General features: G+C 28.1%; 1 protein-coding gene across 6 annotated transcripts in view; it reads right to left on the minus strand.

The window, feature by feature from the left end:
* Nucleotides 1–539: 539 nt before the first annotated feature.
* Nucleotides 540–13,508, minus strand: part of Fkbp59 (FK506-binding protein 59kD) — a 28,059-nt gene continuing 15,090 nt past the window's right edge. For 4 of the 6 annotated variants that reach the window (XM_014427520.3, XM_014427517.3, XM_014427519.2 and 1 more), the window contains 3 exons: nt 11,108–11,277; nt 10,012–10,200; nt 9,088–9,739 (listed from right to left, as the gene is read on the minus strand). In XM_014427520.3, the coding sequence (XP_014283006.1) occupies nt 9,443–9,739; nt 10,012–10,200; nt 11,108–11,277 (656 nt within the window). In that variant the 3' untranslated portion in view covers nt 9,088–9,442. Of the gene's footprint in view, nt 918–9,087; nt 9,740–10,011; nt 10,201–11,107; nt 11,278–13,508 lie in introns of those variants that run through there. The other 2 variants (XM_014427518.2, XM_014427521.2) reach the window with 2 other exon arrangements.

A 13,508-nucleotide genomic window follows, 5' to 3' on the forward strand; every position in this document is an offset into this window, starting at 1 on the left:
CAATCATGATAATAAAACTACATTTAAGGTAATATATGCACCAAACTGACTCCAATGCTGAGAAATTTGAAACCTACTCATACTATGATTATTGCTACTTTAATTAGATAACAGCATTTGACTTTCACTCATTTTGCTACTTCAAAAGTGAAAAAATCTGCTAAAAAATAAAGAAATGGTATTTTTAATGGAAATCTAAATTTCCATAAAATTGTCATGATACTTAATACCTGATTCAGACCTTAAAAAGACCTTATATTAATTTTAATACATATAGTTTTGGTATACAAATTAATCCTCTAAATAAATCATAATTTTAAAATACCCCTTACATCCAATAAAAGCTTATACAATTTTAATCCAATAAAAGCTTAAACAATTAAACAAACAAAACGATTTTATTTTAACTACCTTATATTTTAAATTGGGAACCAGGTTAGTAAAATTTATAGAACACTAAAAATCACAGAGTAAGGATAAATAGGATTTATTAAAACTTGAACTGTCTTAGTATAAATAGGATCATAATTCTTAAAACATTTTAAAAGAATGTTTTTTATTGTTATTTACACATGAGAGAAGCAAAAATAAATATTTTTTATGACAAAAAATCAAAAGAAATAAAATTCCTGCATTATATACAGATAAAAACTTAAATGACTCTAAAATCTTATAATTAAACACAAGTTAAAATGTATATGGATGGACTGTTTATAAAACATTCTCCACATTAGAAGCGAGTTAGTCATTTTCTTTTTTGTTTACATATTCTTGAAGTCTCCAGAGCCCTCAAGCATAAGGATATCAGGATTTTCTTTTTCAAAGTCACTTGGTTCACGTTCTCGTTCTTCAGCTCCCCATTCGCCGAAGCAGCCTTTCATTATATCTGGTTGCTTCTTTCTCTCCTCTTCCTCTTTCTGCAAGAGGAAAAAGCCTCTTACAGCAATTTGACAATTAACAAAAGAAAAGAACTTAAAAAATAAAATAATTCAATTGATTTATTTATTTTCCATATAAATGAAAATATTTGAAAAAATATATATATAGTTCTAAACAACTAATGTTGGTACTGTAGTTAGTTGGATGACCACATGTGAATAAATAAGATGACCAGTCTGTGCTCAATAAAAGCAATAATAAAAAAACTGTGCCAAACATTTATTAATAGCAGACATTTTGATCCACATTGTTCATCAGGACTAAAAAAAAAAGATACAGAGTAGGTGAAACTAATGTAGAAATATAAAGGAACATTTACATACATATAAGTAGGGAAATGTAAAGAAATATTTACATATATATAATTTACAGTAAAAAATAAAACAAAAATATTACTAAAGTTAAAATTGAAAACTAATATGATACATTAACTGACCTAGTAATGAATAGTGAACTGATAAATTAATTATACTAAAGAAGTAGAAAATGATAAAGTAATAAATGGTAAGAAATTAGACCAATAATGAATAACTAATTGAACAATTATGTTATGAGAATAATAACTGTTTAGATTCAGATTATTATCACACTTTCTTTATCCACTGATTATTGATAAATTTAATTAATTTCTACACATCATTTATTATTTATGTTCTGATTTTTTTTTATCATTACTAGTAGTACTTTTATTTCCATAAAATTTTTAATGTATAATTTTCATCGTTATTTTACCCTTTTCACCTTTGTACTTTGTGTTCTACGCGGATATTATCATTTCTTTGTTCACTATCTTGATATCCCACCGACCCTGTGTCTTAGTTTTTATAATTCTGCACATTTTTATAGCTAAATACTAAGATTTATTACTAATATATAATAAGATTTATTACTTGTTTTAACTATTTATTAGCGAAATTGTAATAAAATTTTTAATGTTTACTAATTACTTTAGTCAGTAATAAAAGTTCACATGATTCGTTTTAACATTATCAATACTGTTATCATTACAACTCAGATATTTCTATTTAGTTTTCACCATTATTTTTATTCTCTTTGCACAAGGTACGATTGTCTTGTTCATCTAAATACTATTATTTATTCTTAATGTTTACATGCATACTTATTAATCATACACATAAGATAGTTTCAAATAGTTCAATAGTTCTTTTTATTTAGTATTTATTTACTATTTAACCTACTTTTATTTATTTAAATGATATATCTAAGATTTATTTATATATAATAAATAAATTTGATTTCATAATTTAGATTCAAATGACTGGAAGATCTTCAATATTATTTAGTTAAGTTTAGTGAAGAATATCTTCTTTATTTAAAAATCAATCATAAATGACAATGTTTCGGAACATCATTCCATCATTAGCTACATTGCTATCTTCTGGTGTTGCAACATCAATTTAAGTTTGTCTAAGAAACTTCTATTAATATTTTCCATATGGTATACAGTTCCATATGGCTAGTTATTTGGATTTGAGTGAAGACCATATGAAAAATATTAGTAGCAATTTCATGCTGCAACATCAGAATACAGTAATGTATTTGATGATAGGGAGATGGGCACAAAACATTAATGATTTATTTTTAAATAAAGGAATTTAAATAAAGAAGACATTCTTCACTACACTTTCATGCTCACTCCCTTCCTCTGCTCCTCTATTTCAACTGCCCTTTTTTCTTTCATTCTGTTTACACCTATAACACAACAGGTGTCTCTGCATCATTCCACTTAGCTAGTTCCTTTCTTTTATAAAACCAATTTTATAAAATAAAAAAAAACCCATTCATTTTAATTAACTACTTTATTCCAACAATGTTCCCTTCTACATCATTTACCATGTCCTACTACTAGCACTATTAGTTATTATTTTTATTATTGATATTTTTTTACCTTAACAGTTATTATTCTCACATAATGGTTTAATGAATTATCTGTAACTAATATTATCTCTTTAATTACTTATCATTTTTTATTAAATCAATTACTACTTGCTCAGTATTCTTAAGTTGTCAGTTCATTACTCATTACTATGTCAGTTACAGTAGCAATATATTTTTAATTTTAAACTTTTTTTACTATTTTTGTATGTCATATTTTCAGATATACCTTTTCATATCCCAAGCTCTACATTTATATGAGTTTTATACAAATATGTCACTTTAATACACCTACATTAGTTTCAGATATCTTTTGAAGTTTCTTGAAGACTTCCCATGTGTGTCAAAATGTCAGTTCCTAATAAATAGTAGACATTATTTTTTATTAAGTGAAATCAGTTCTTTGACATGCATGCAAAATCATAATGTCACTAAATCATATATTCTTAAATGAATAACTTAGTTCTTTTTATCATGAATAAAAATTTAAAAAATGAACAGATAACAGCTTGAAACTAAGAAATATGTTTTTCTAAAATACTATCTACAAAAAAAGCTCAGGTTAAAAAACCAATATGAAATATTATAGTAATTTCTTCTATCCAAATATAAGTACTAAACTTATATATGTCTTAAACCTTCATGTAGAGTTAATTACCAAAAAGATATGTCTAAATGAAAAGCATTTGAATGATTGGTATAGGCTAGGGGTTTTCTGAATTAGATGGGAAGGATTTATCTTTGCACAATTTTTTTTTTATCAACATACTTCAATCTATTAATTAAGCTAATTTCTAATTATTTGATTATAGACATTGCATCTAATTAAGAGAGAACAAGTGAATTATTTCTAAGCAAAGACATCATTCATTATCATTGTACTCTAATTTTCTTAATAATAAACATGGGGACAAAAAATTTTCCTTTTAAAATTAAGAGCATAATCAACATAAAAACTGCAAGGAGAAGTAATTAACAGAGAAAACTGGTGATCTATGCTGAAGCATACTATCTAAAATGATTAGGATGCAGCACTTCTTAATAATAATATTTGTCAAGTAGAGGTATCTTGATCAAAAGTTGCAGAGTATTGAAAAAAAAACTCTAACATAACATTCTCTAAATTTGGAAAAGAGTGAATTACCAATGGTACCTTACCATTCAGGAGTAAGAGATAATGAAAAGGAAGATAGACTGGATCGAGTCTGTCTTCCAGTAACACTTAGCCGTTTGTGGAATAAGAATAAACCACCTTGATTTTCATTTTGGCATAAGATGGAGGATTACCAATTCCATTAAAGAATACGAACTATGCTTCTGATGGTAGAAGACCTTGAAGCCAACCAAGGATGTTATACCTATATGTCGACTGCTCGTGCAAGAAAAGAGATAAAAATCTTTTCCAAGCCAGGAAGACAGCATGGAACCAAGTGCTAATAAGAACAGTGTTAGCTCTGGGAGGACACTCCTCTACGCTGATAGGTACTACAAGATAATACGTAAGAAGAAGCATAGGAAAATCAAGATGGCTTATAACATCACACCCAGGTATATCTGATGTAATTAAGGACAGCTTCATTCAGAAGGGCACTTGCAGGAAACGTGACAAAATTTTGTTACAGTAAGACAAGACCTTATGAGATACATACTGGTTAATTTTTTTTATTTTGAATTGGACCTCAGGGTAGAATCCTTGGTCCTATCCTTTATACACTTTTTACAGCTGACATTCCAATCCATCCTAACACTATTCTCACCACGTATGAGAAAAAAAAAAAATTTAAAGTGGTACAACCTACCAACTTACACCAAGATCCTGGAAAACACAACTTAATATGATAAATGTTAATGCAATGCTATAGAATGAATATGGTTGATTGGCATTGTCTACGCCTCATAGTGGACCATTAAACCTATGAAACAATCAAAGGCAACAAGATTGTTTTCTAGGTTTAATGGTTCTATTGTCCTATAAAAAAAAAAAATTAAAAATAGATAAATTGGTTTAATTTACATCTAGTTGATCTAAGGCCAGCTATATCCTATAAAACCTGTTTTGTTTTTTCAAATAAACAATTTTTTTTTTATTTATTTAAGTGTTATCAAGATAATATTGTGTTTAAAAACACATTTGTTTCCTTAAACAAATTATTTGAGGCCTATAATACAGTAACAGTATACATTATTTTTTATATTAAAGCTCAATTCTAGTTGCTTTACCCACGGCTAAAACCATTTATAGTTAAAACTCATAAATACCATAGTTACACAGGAAAAATATCCCATTTTCTAATACATTATTATTTATCAGTTTATTTGGTCTCCTAGAAAAATTTAAAAAAATTGGACCAATCAAGGTTCAGCATAAATGATATTAATTGAAATAACTGTATAACAAGCAAACAAAAATTAACAGCTGTTCAAGTGCCACTAAAATTGTATTCCACATAAATTTAGAAGTATTTATTTCAAAATAAACAAAAAAAAAAACAAACGAAATAAGTATAAATAGATTCATGGTGTCCAAACTGCAACTATAGTTTACAACTTCTAGATTTATAAAACTTCAAAAATAGTCCTGTTTAGCATAAAATAAAAAAAGTTTGGTTCTGAGGTACAGACATGAAGAAAAAAAAATTTCTATATAAGAAGATGGACAGGGTTGCGGTCAAAAGTCAAACAAAAATAGTTTACAACTATTTTTGTTTCACTTTTGACCGCAACCCTGACCATCTTCTTATATATTAATTTTTACGGTCAACTATATATACATATATAAAAAAAAAATTTCTTTTCTTTAATCCTAAATATCTTCATTTTTTAAGCGTAAATAAATAAATGAGATTGAAAAAGTAATTTTTTCAGTGTAATTCACAGAAGCAGAACAGATGTTCAACTCCTGTGAGAGAAAGGTATTGAGAACGATATGGGGAGGAGTCTTGGAGAATGGAGTTTGGAGAAGAAGGAATGAGGAACTGATAAATCTGTATGAGGAACCCAGCATCGTGGCGTTAATTAAAACAGCAAGATTAAGATGGTTAGGACACATTGAGAGGACACCTGAAGAAAGGATACCCCAAATATGGTTTATGGCAAACCAGATGGAAAACGGAAAAGAGGACGTTCCTGGATCAGATGGCTGGACGATGTGGAGGAGGATTTGAAGCTCTTGAAGGTTGGCAGATGGAAGGAGAAAGCAAGAGACTGTGTAGACTGGTTGGCTGTTGTGGAGGAGGCCCGGGTGGACTTGTAGGACCATAGTACCATTTTTTTTTTTCTTTTCTTACATCGGCCCAAGACTCCCGTTGGAAGAGCCATAATAATAATAATAATACACAGAAAAAGTCTAATATCGTTTAGTTAAGTTATGGACAAAGTTAAAAGAAACTTATAGATAAAACCATTAATTTTAAGCAATTTTTAGTTTAGTGGACATTCTTTCAAGTGACTTGCTAGCTTCTGTGATACTTAGATTTGTTTATTTATCATTGCTATTTACATTGACCTAAAGATGCTGAACTGGCCCGCACATTGCTCAGTGGTTAAGAAACAGTCTTACCAATTTGATGTCTATTGGCGGTGCTGGTTCGAATCCGGCCTGGGACGTAGATTTTTTTCATTGAGTGGTGGTCCCACAAAATGAAGAACTTTGACCCCCAACCATGGTTAGGCAATGTAAGACTCCAATGGGAGTCTTGGCCGATAAAAAAAAATGCTGAACAACGATTCAACTACTACTTCAGTTTCATATGTATTTATTTTCATTCCTTCTGCTTGAAAGTTCAATCTTGCACTGTACTTTTCTCTGAGAAGCCACTAGCAGAACTTCATCAATTTATTTCAACTGAGTCCATTTTCTATTAACCAATTAAATATTTTCCTTTCCTTCTCCTGCAGTAATCACATCGTGTATCATTATGATGATTAATAGAGAGATAGTAACACCACTAGGCCTAGCACTGAAATTAGTTAAGATTTACCTTTAACAAAAATGGGATTTTCTCAGAGTTCTAGCAACGTGACTAACAAAATTTTTAACACTTCCCTTGAGATACTTCTTAAATTAAGGATTATAGTCACATATTCTCTTGATTAACCTGACCTACATAATTGTTTTATTTTACTGAGTTTATTTTTTCTAAATTGCCTCACTTTATTCTCTCAAATGTGGGTATAAATCTTTTTAGATGCATTCAAAAGTAATATGATCCCAAAGTGAACACTAAATTTGTAGATTTCTTTCTTTGAATCAAATACAATTTTTAATTTCATCTATACAAGCTTGCAACTCACTAACTAACTAAATGACTAAAATTTAATAAAAAAAAATTATATTATTATACTATTAGAATTGTATAAGGCTGATTAGATTTCATTAATAATTAATTTGAGATAAAGAGTATATATTAATGATATAGAAAGTAAAAAATAATAGTGAGTTAGGAAAGAAAAACGAATCAGTGATAATTACACACATTTTCATTCTGGTTCATCAGCAAATTAAAGTAATTACAGAAAAACAAACTCAATTTTAGCTAAGGATTATCAAATAATTTTTAAATATTAAAAAAAAATTAAGTTAATGAAAATTAATCATAAATATCAATGAGAGGAAAAGGATCATCAAGTGCATAGAAGTTATAAGGGAAAAAACTATCATATAAAATATAATAATAAGAAAATTGAATCTATCTATTTTTTTTTTTTTTAATTCACTCATACTATCATTTTTTTTAACAGATTGTAAATAAATAAGGCTGTCATTGAACATCAGTCTTACAGCAGATAGAAGTAAATTAAATGAAACAATGATGGAAATGAAAAATTGTCGATACTTCCTTACAATCGATTGTCCCAATTCTATCAACTTTATAAAACTGATTAAAAGGTGACAACCGAAAACAACTCTGACTTTGTTTAAATCTAAACATGTAAACAATATTAATGTGATACATAAGTAGAAAGATAATATTGACGATGATGTGAAAAGGAAAAAATCCCTAATCCTACTAAAAAGATTCCATAAAGTACAATCCTATGAATTTACAATTAGTTTAATTCAATATTTTACATCTGAATATCCGTTTTTAAATTTTTTTTTTTTCGAGAATTTGGCCACCACCAATAATTCTAAGAAGCACAATCTGAAACAAAGATCCTCAAAGTAATAGAACTTGACAACCTTCAGTTTCATACATAACTGAATTCTTGAAAATTATTGCAAACTTTTTTCAGAAAAAAAAATTAAATTATCAAAAATTGAAACACCAAAATTTATGTCACTAAATGTAGGTAAAAATTAGATTTTTTATATCAATTTTATTGAATTTATCTTACATTAACAATATGTAATTTACTAAGGGTAAACACACAGTTGCTAGATTCAAATTCGAACTTGAGGTTACTAAAGTGACACCTAACACTCTTGGCCACCACAACATCATGCACTCCTAAACCATCAATTATTTGGAAAATAATCATTCGACAATCAGTTACTCCTGCCGCAAGAAACACTTGAACTTTTCAAGTTGAATAAACCTGTGATTTCATGAATACATGTAAATGATTTTAGATTTTCAGAGTTCTATTATTTAATTAACAGAATTTTAAGGTTCAGGAAATGTTTTAACGTACATTCCTAAATTTATATAAAAACTAAAAGACAAGAATTAGTTTTCAAAATGACACAATATAGTTAAGTTAATTTAAAAGTTGAAAAACATTTCATTCTAAACAGGTATCACAGATACGTAAAGTTGTTGCCAAACTAATTTATTGATTACTGCACCCTACCAGTTATTGATTAGATATCATGTGTATATTTGTTGTACAACTGTAAAAATTAAGTAATTAAGAAAGTGGTACTGTACTTTAATTATTATATTTGGAACGGATAAAATGTACATTTACTTAAAAAAAAGAAAATAACAAGACAATTATAAAAAAAAAAAAAAAAATTGGCTCTCACTCGAAAAAACTCGCATCACTGCAATGGACAATAAAACATATTGGATAAAAAAAAATATATTGGAATGAAAAATGAATATTTATCAAAACTTCTTCAATGAAAATAATGCCATTCAATCTCAGGAAGGATGTTATATAATATAGGGAAACCACAAAACCAGAAAATAAATATAGAACATTTTATTTCAATGAATGTTTTTAACTAACAATAACAAAATTATTTGTGGCGGAGTTCATATTTAATTTAAACATTCATCAAAGGTTTTTCTAGATATTGCTTTATCAAATTCACAATAAACTTAACAGAGTGACTTAGCATCATAAGTGTTTAACATAAATTTCAGCATCCTCGAAGCATTAAATGAGAAAACTAAACTAACAAGCTTAAGATATGATAAAAATATAGGAATGAGAGTTGTGACATTACTTAAAAGTAATAATTAACTCTATCAAATGTTGGCAAAGACATTTAAGAGAGAATCCCAGTAATCATCAGTGTTATTAATGGCAATCTAGTTAATCCACTCCATAAAAACCAAATCATTCTCAGGGTATCATTTTCAAATGTTAGTAAGAAAGATTTTAGCCGATAAGTTCAAGACCAAAACATGAGAATCATGCCAAAACATTAAGGGAAAAATTAATAATTACAGGTTTCATCAGCAGATTTATTTTCAGAGGAAGTGTGAGCTGTTTGACAGTCAGAAATGGGTTCTAATTTGTTTTGATTGACACCTTCTTCAGTGTCAGAAGCATCTTTCTCATCCACATTTTTTTCAAGTTCTTCTCTTTCTCTTTTCAACTGTAACAACCTCCTTGTTTCTTCAATGTATCTTTTTTTTTCTTCTTTTCTTCTTTTTCTTTCCTCAAGAATCTCGGGATTCTCAGGGGCTATTTCGACAACAGGCTTTTCGCCTTCAAGCCAACCAAATCTCCACTATGAAATTATAAAACCTAAGTTTACTTGAAGTACTCTTATTATCTTTTAATATTACGACAAAATTATGAATAAATATTAGTTAACAAAGAATGTAAAAGAAATAACTAACATAAAGATACTTAAATTAAGAAGTACACAAAATATAAAATTTAAACTTGAATGTGTCAACATATATTTAAGAAAAGTCTGTCTTTGAGAAAAATTATTATATTTTGTGGTTCTCGTTTTTCACTCTGAACATGATATTTATTTTAGGTACTGGCGCTAACCTCACGATCCTTCTGAGCAAACTTCTCAAACATATTTGCATACATTTTCTTTTCCTTTGATCGTATTTCCTTTAGTTTTGCATTACAAATAGCTATTTGAGGAGGTACAGCCTTGTTTTCGGGCTCAGCTGCTAACACAGCTTCAAAGTCAGTTTTAGCCAATTGAGGTTCATTTAAACCTAAATATGCCTACAAAAATATAAAAAAATAATTGTAAAATGAAATTAAAGTGTTAAAAAAACATAAAAGTTAGAATAAAAATAAATTAACAATTTGCATCACATTTATAATTTTTAATAATTACAATTTATTTAGAGCAAGATATTGTAATAATTAAATTTCTCCCTATGGGGGAGGCTTTCGTCAATACTGATGCCAATACAGCTATTATAATTATTATCATTATAATAATTATGACTCAGCTGCTGCTTGTTTGAAAGGAATAATTTATTTTTTAATTATATAAAGCTAATCCAGGTGTTATTTATTAATGGATATGATTAAAATAATAATTAAGTTTGAAGATTTTTAAAAAAAATTGTTATTAGTTTTATTCAAAACCATTAATTGGTAGAAACACATGAATTTTCGTAATCTTATTTTTCTTTATTATTTTTTAAATATTTTGATTTATTTTAATTTTATATCCAATGATTATTTTCATAAATATTCCATGGCTATATGTAGATTAAAAATTTCCTATAGAAAATGAGACTAATTATTTCATCCAACTAACACTGCTAATCAAAAGCTTTCAAAATTTTCATAGTATAATATAACATTTGAAAAGTAAGACAAACTTATTAAAAGAATGCTAGGAGTTAGCAAAGCCATTTTGAAAAGTGGGGAAGGATTTTTTGATAAAAAAAGTAAAATTTAATTTGTTTAATGTTTTCCTAATATCCTAATGTTCTGTTCTTTCTAATGTTTTCCTAATATGTTCTGTTATTTCTAATGGATGAAATTTTTTCAAAAGATTGATGTGGTCTTAAAATTTTGACTGGGAGTGTAAATAAGCAGACAAAGCTGATTTAACTATTCTAAGCACTAGTGCAACATAACAGCGTAAAATGATTACAGTAATAAAACAATATACCTGTCCTCGCCTAAAGAGTCCCTTAACATTTTTGCTATCTTCTTCGAGAATTTTATCACACACCTTTCTTACAGCTAAATAGTTTTTTAACTTAAGTTGACACATAGATATATTAAGATTAGCAGCAAGTAACAGAGACTTTGCTTCTGCCTGTTCAGCTCCTTGAAAATCTGCAAATTTAAAATATACGATATTTTAAGAAAAATATATATTTAAAAAGGACCGTGGTAAAAGTAAGACATAATTACTGTAATGATATTGATAAAACATAAGAAACTCAACCCAAAGATTTGACACTGACATTACAAAAGATAAATTTCAAGAAGCTCAGTTAAAATTTAAATTAATAAAATTGAATTCAACACAATCTTTTCAATAGATCTCAATCAACTTGAACTCTATATAATATTCTTCGAATGTATTTCAAACAAAATTTTGAACTCTCAGCATTAATATAAATAATTAAAAGTTAGGCAATTGACTTTTAATTATTTTTACCTACTATTCCTGCACTTAGGTGCAATAGACTTTTTTGATAATATTATATTGTTTATATGAATGAGCATAATATTACTTGTATTTCAAATGAATTAAAGACAGGAAGGAGACATATCTTATGTGAGAGTTCTTTTGTATTTTTATTATTTTGGTATGAATAAAACAAACTCTCACATAAGATATGTCTCCTTCCTGTCTTTAATTCATTTGAAATACAAGTAATATCATGCTCATTCATATAAACAATATAATATTATCAAAAAAGTCTATTCAACGCACAGAATTGGTAAAGCAGCACACTTTGTAAAGACTATCTATAAGTTATTACTTATTTACTCGTAATGTTAATTACTTATTTGTTTAGGTAATAAGTAATTAAATTGCTCCATTTGATTGAAAATATCACCTAGTTTTACAGTCAAAATTCTATTAACTTATATCAACCCTGAATTGTACCTAATAAGATCTGGTAGCTAGGCTGTACAAGAACAGATTTTTTAGATGAGATATGAATTTTTAGTGGGAACCAATGTGTCCAAATGAATAATTTGGAAATCGGCTGAGCTGTTCACTTAATCGTCAATTAAATAACCACAAAGGGACAGATTAAAATAAATACTTTATTTACCCTATTGTTGTTAGTTGGGTAAAGTTATCAAGAAAATCAGTAAAAGTTAATTTTCACAATGTTTTTTGGTGATGATACCGTAGTATTCTTTGAATAATACTCATATTTTTTAATGTATAAAAGTGAGGCATGGGAAAGAACAAAAGAAACATGAGATAAGTATCCATAGTAACCTGGCGCTGTGGAAGCTAACCTAAGGTTTGTCTATGCCTAATTTGATCGCTATCTCAAAAACGCTCATTTTCATTTTGAACTTTAAAACACTGGGCCCAACTTATGTTTTGTATGTACTTGAATATTAATCTCCATGTTGATATCTTTAAAACCCAATTTGCATGGTCTCGATTCCCTGTTTTACCTTTGTCAGAGTTTTGAAAGCTGTCATTTTTGCTAATGACTTTTATGAAAGTTCAAGTAAAAATTTATGAATCGAAATTCACCACTTCTTCATGAAATTCTCTTTCTTTTGATAACTCATAAACAAAATACATCGCTCCAGTCAGTCGAAAAAGGGATTGATATTACTGTATTATACATACGTACGATATTTAAACTATTAAAGGAGTCAAACTTAGTAGAACATTAATACTATCTCGTTCGAATATGAATTCAATGGAAAACAAATAGCTAGTATGTAACAAAGTAATAGAAATGGACTGACTGTATTCTGGATGCCGAGAAATTAATAATGACAAAGGACAGAGTACTTTTGGATGAACCTACAAGTGTGAGGCATGACCAAATGGAAACCTTTTCCTTGGGCTATACTTTTTTTTCTCAAAATTAGTTTCCTGTTACTTTATTATGAACATATTAATTTATTAAATGATCTAGCCTTAAAGGCATTTTTACATCAAAAATTATACTAGACTTTGTTTCCGCACACCGAAAAACCTCTATATAAGTTTCATTTTGAAGTTCAGTACCTCTACTACAGTTTATCAAATTTCGAGATTCTAGACTAGTTAGAAAGAAGGAAGTTTCTTCTTTCCTTCTGTATAAACAGTTATTCCATTATTTTAAGAGGTTTCTACAAAAAATGTCATTATAAAAGAAAAACAAAATTGATTTTTATTGTAAGTTCTAAAACAAGTAGGACACTCCAGTTAAAACGAACACACATGTTTTTGATGACCTGAAATTTTGGGTTGAATAAAGGAAAGGTTAACAGCCATCGGCTGAGGAAACGTTCAAGAGATCTAATATGATTTGGATGAGTTGATAGCATCAAGTGTGACCAAGTATATACAGTTCAGAAGGATATATATATATATA

This window comes from Halyomorpha halys, unplaced genomic scaffold (genome assembly GCF_000696795.3).
Source record: "Halyomorpha halys isolate HHAL.00 unplaced genomic scaffold, Hhal_1.1 Scaffold653.1, whole genome shotgun sequence".
In the NCBI taxonomy this organism is placed as follows: Eukaryota; Metazoa; Arthropoda; class Insecta; order Hemiptera; family Pentatomidae; genus Halyomorpha; species Halyomorpha halys.